Here is a 4965-nt window from a genome sequence, read left to right as displayed (position 1 = left end):
GGGGGTCCTTTACCAGGTGGCTCTGGGGATCCAACCTACCTCTTCCAAACACAAGGTCCAAGCTCAGGTGTCCCCATAGCCCATGAGCAAGACCTCCCTGGCCCTCCCCCTGAACGGGGGGTGCTGAGTGGAGGGGCTGTGCCTGTGCACGGTGCTGGGTCCCTAGAAGAGCAGGATCCTGGCATGTCCCACAGCCAGAAGGAAGGAGCCTCAGGCCAGTAAGAAAAAAACCCCATGAAATGTTTTATTGCCGGTGTCCCTGCCCCAGGCTGGCAGTGCCAGCAGCACTCAGACACCCCTGCCTGCCCCACAGTTTGTAGTGAGGGCAAGGCTGGGCTGCATGGATGTCTCAGCTGAGAAGAGGCAGGAGAAGCCTCCTCACTCCCCCAGGCCAGTGTGTGAGGAGGGGAAGGGAGTGCCTGTGGATTCACCAGGTTCCTGCTTGAAGGCCCTTGGGCCTTGGTTCAGACCAAGGGCCAGGTTCAGCCCAGCAGACTCCCACAGGCCCTGGGCAGGGGCTCCTGCTGCTCACGAGCTCTTGTGAAACATCTCCCAGGGAGCAGGAAGCAGGTCTCTTGCGAGGCAGAAGGAGGGGCTGAGTGGGAAGGGGTGGTCGGCTCAGGAGCACATGGCTTCCCAGCGGCGGAAGATGCGGAACACCTTGCAGGACTTCACCGAGAGGCTCTGCAGGCAGGAGACACTGAGTCACACAAGGGTGGCATCTTGGAAGGATAAATGCATGCTACCAAATGGTGCCCCTTGAGCTCCCAGCAGGGAGGGACAAGCACTGCCCAGCCTTTCCCCCAAGCTAAGGCCATTGCATGGATGGTGACACTGAGGCACAGACTATGGGCAGCAAAGCCAGGACTGGAACCCAGAGCTCCAGCTCTGACACTGAAGCATCCTAATCATTGGCTGTGGGTAACAGATGCATGCAGCACATCTGGAACAGGCACCCAGGGCTCCTGGTCCTGTTGTGAATGAAAGGAAAAGGCTGAACTGGGGGGAAGGACAATTCCCAAGGACACTCAAGGCCCCCAGAGCTGGAGACATGGAGGGGAGAACTGAATGATGCCTCCCTTGACTCATCAGCCACAAGGGGTTTGATGGCAAGTGCCAGTCGCACATTGCCAGGATGTGCCTGGGGCCTCATCTCCTCTCTGGCTCCTCAAAGCTCCTGCCCCAGACTGCATTAGGCCTGTTAGCCAAGGGCTCCAGTGTCAGGTACATGGGGAGATGAACCTGGGTGAAGCCAGGTTAACCAAGGGGTGGACTGCAGAATGGCTGGTACTATTTACAGTCATTTCAGTGCACACTGTATAGAGGCAGCATATCCAAGGACTATAGGCTTAGCTCGAGAGAGAGGTAAGTCTCCGGGGTTGAACCCAGCTTTCAACTGAGCTTGGACATTTCTGCTTCTGTCTCCACCCATATTCAATTGACGGGGTTCATCCTGCGCACAGAGGAACTCAGCCCAAGGCAGAACTTTAAGGAGCAGTCTGGGGCAAACTGGATGAGACGTTTGGGAGGGGGGTGTGGTTCAGAGACCGGAGCAGGGCTCAGGGCAGGATACCAATCTCTAGAGCTCTCACCACGGGCTCCGTATCAGTTGGTCTCTCCGATTTCTGGGTGGCAAGGAGAACGCTCAGCATGGCCCTCCAGCCAGGCTCGGCTTTTGTTGGTGTATGCTCCGATGGGTCACTGGAGTCCTCCAGCGTTGCCTTCTCCACCACATTCACCCAAGGGCACCAGTCACGGTGCTGGGAGCTGGGATCAAAGAAGCTCTTGGTGGAAGTGTCCTGCAGGGAGGGAAGGCAGGATGAGGTTTAGGAGAGAAGTGGAGTGATTGCTTGTTTTTAACTAGACTGTGGGGTTGGGGACCCAGTCTGAAGTCATCCCGCCTCCACCTACCAGGAGGCCTCTCGAAGGTCATTTAGAGACAAGCAGGGGTCTTCCTATTACTGTGTCTCCACTCTGGCCTCTCTACAGACAGTCAAACATGGCCAGTGCTAAGAGTGATGATGGGACTTTGCTATGGGGACACTGGGACCTGGTCCTTCTTGATCTCAATTCACTGCAGGCTGAAAGCAACCTTCAGGAATGTGACTTCCCACCGCTGCCAGGCTGGTCCAGACTCCAAGACTCTCCAGCCAGGATGTGAGCTCCCATATCCATAACCTCCCTCCTGTTATGAGGCTGAGAAGGGAGTTTCCTCTAACAGTGACCTGTCTGCTTAGAGACTCACCTAAGACAGAAACTCCCCAAGAAGGAGACATGACGACCGTATCCAGTCCAGACAAACCCATGAGGGAGCAACCGTAGGGCAGTGAGTGACTCGCTCTTTGCTGGGCTCTGGCCACAAGAGGCTGGGGGCTTGCCTGCAGGGAGCGATCTGTGCCATCCCATCTACTGGGCAACACAGGACAGGCTGATAGGAAAGGGGCAGGGGAAAATCAAACCAGGGAGGTGCCTTCTCAGTGTGGCCTCTGCCCTGTCACAGCCCAATATCCACCACAGCATGAGGCTACCGGCATGATCTCCTCAGAGGCAGTCATTTTGTGGCCTGGCAGCCAGGACCCCCCTGGCAAGACTGATCCTGGAGCTCTGGGGGCAGGAAGTGAACGCCCAGTGCCGTTCGTCTCAGAGGTCCTAGGAGGCACTCACCGAGCTGCTGGACGAGCAGAGCCGGGCCCGCTTGGCCCTGCGATGCGGGCTGGACGGCACCTCCACACTGTCACCCTGGCCCATGCTGCGGGTCACCGGGCGGTTCCGCAGTGTGGGGCTGGCTGCTTCCAGGTCAGCCCGGTCCATGGGGCTCAGGCTGTCCCAGCTCCGTGCACGGGACATTATGGGGGATGGGCTCTTCTCGTGCTGAGGGGGAGACAGGCAAAGAGGTCAGGTCCCAAGAGATGGCAGTAGCTAGCAGGGTTCATCTGGCCACAAAGGAAACAGCTCATACCCCTCCATGGCACAGGGGGTTCCAGCTACATCCATCCCTGTCCTTCTGGGTACAGCTCTGGAAACCGGTAGGGAGCAGACTGGACACTTCTCTTTTGTCCCTTCTTCCACAAGTCAGAACCAGCCCGGGCAAATGCAGCTCCGGGGCACCCTGCCCTTCTGGGAAGCCCCCTGCTCTGGGAACGCTAGACCTGGAGACAGTGCTGGACAAGGCCTCCCTTGTGCAGCTCTAGCAGCAGGGCCCTGCCGGCTGCCCCAACCTGCTGTCTACACCACCTGGCTGAGGCCTCTCTGGCACAGCTGGCAAGGGAGACAAGTGCTGCCTGGTGCCTGGGGGTGGTGCCTCCTCCCTCGCAGGAAGTGTTGCACCCAGCAGGGAGTTCAGCAGTAGCAGATGTTGCTGTTTCCACTCATTTTGGCACCTCTGTTTCTGAGGTCCAGGAGAAGAAGGGGATTCTCACTGGTGCAGAGTCCAATGCCCTTAAAGACAGCGAGGTTACCTTGCCCTCAGCTTCAAAGGCTGGTGGGGCTCCATGGACTGGCGCTGACTGGCAGCATGCAATACCAGTTCCTAGAGATGCCTGATGCTCCAGAAGAGAGACTAGGCTTGGTGGGAAATGCCCCAGAAGGAATCACCTTTGCTGGTGGGACTGCCACTCTCAGCAGCTGCGTTTCAAGTGGGAAGGCCTGAGGTCCATGTTAAGGGAGTCAAAGGGAGGTGGTCTTGCTACATAGGGGCAAATCCAGATCACGGCGCTGTCAGGCACTCAGCAGCACCCTCTGCACACACACAGGCTACACCAAAGCTTGGGAAGACTTGATCTGGCTGCCCTCAGGCTGGGTTCAGTTACTGGAGTCTGAGGGAACCAAAGGACTTTGTCTCCATCCAGGAGCCATGTTGGGACAGGCCTCTCCCCATCACAAGGGACAGCGTCACAGCCATCTCATAGGTGTAGGGTCTCCTTAAAACCCCCCATTTTCACAACCACTGCCTGGCTGGCCCTGTGAGGCAGTGCATGGAGGCAGCTTCCTCCCATATTAACAGAGTCAAGGCCTGCCCCAGTTCGGTGTTTCTCTCCCGTTACTGAGGGGGGTGGTCTAATTTGGTACTGGACAGAGAGCTCCACCCAGCAAGGTGCAGATGCAGGGCTGATCATGGTGGCCAGTCAGCAATGCTGCTTCACTGGACCAAGGAGGGGAACAGCCACTGGAAAGCGACTGACCCTCGTCCTCCTCCACAGGAGGCCCCTGGCCCTGCCCACCCAAGGACTATGAGTAGGACACATGCTGCCATCACATCTCTTCCTACACGGGGAACAGCCCAGCTTGGGCTCAGCTAGTGAATGGGCACTGCCGAGAAGTCCCTGTACTAACCTTACAAGCCTAAAGGCCTCCACCATTTCTGTCCAAAACCCAGTAGCAGAAGCCTCTGCCTGGGAGAGAGGGAGGCCACCCTACCTGCTCCGGGCCAGGAGAGAACGTTGTGTCTCGGCTCCGGGTGACCATCCTGTGTGGGGACGTGGGCACCAGGGGCAGGCGGTCGGGCCGCCCCTCGGTGGGCGTGGTGGGGGTGCTGCCCAGTCCGGGGGCAGGGTCTGCCTCGGCTGCAACCGACTCCAGCTGATGGAAACCCCACAGCCCAACCTTCCTCATGCAGCGGCAGCAGGTGATGACAGGCAGGTGCATGGTCCCTGGCGCAGGGCTGGATTCAGAGCAGGGGTGGGGGGGAAGAAGAAAGTCAGGGAGAAGGCCGGGCAGCCCTCTGAGACAGCCAGGTTTAGACAAGCACCCAAGACGCGATAGATCCAAACATCAGGTTTGTTGCTCCCCAGACTATAGGCACTTCCATGAAGTGGAGGCACATGCCCACCTAAAGCAACACCCCCTTTGCTCACCACAAACTGTATTTATCTGCATACCATGTGTGGCAGAAAGCCACCTTGGTTTCTCCCCAAAAATCTCTGCCCTGTGACACTGTGATTTAAATCTCTGTGCTGTGACCATTCA

General features: G+C 57.9%; 1 protein-coding gene across 1 annotated transcript in view; it reads right to left on the bottom strand.

Moving 5' to 3' along the window:
• Positions 1-243: 243 nt before the first annotated feature.
• Positions 244-4965, bottom strand: part of ZC3HC1 (zinc finger C3HC-type containing 1) — an 18206-nt gene continuing 13484 nt past the window's right edge. The window contains exons 7-10 of the mRNA XM_019509670.1: positions 4417-4660; positions 2665-2871; positions 1593-1799; positions 244-684 (exon numbers count right to left, since the gene is read on the bottom strand). Coding sequence (XP_019365215.1) covers positions 619-684; positions 1593-1799; positions 2665-2871; positions 4417-4660 — 724 coding nt within the window. The 3' untranslated portion in view covers positions 244-618. The remainder of the gene's footprint in view (positions 685-1592; positions 1800-2664; positions 2872-4416; positions 4661-4965) is intronic.

The sequence above is a fragment of the Gavialis gangeticus genome, unplaced genomic scaffold (genome assembly GCF_001723915.1).
Source record: "Gavialis gangeticus isolate Ggan-Ray unplaced genomic scaffold, GavGan_comp1, whole genome shotgun sequence".
NCBI lineage: Eukaryota > Metazoa > Chordata > Crocodylia > Gavialidae > Gavialis > Gavialis gangeticus.
The sequence above is the reverse complement of the archived record's forward strand: the minus strand, read 5'-3'. Positions and strand labels throughout refer to the sequence as shown.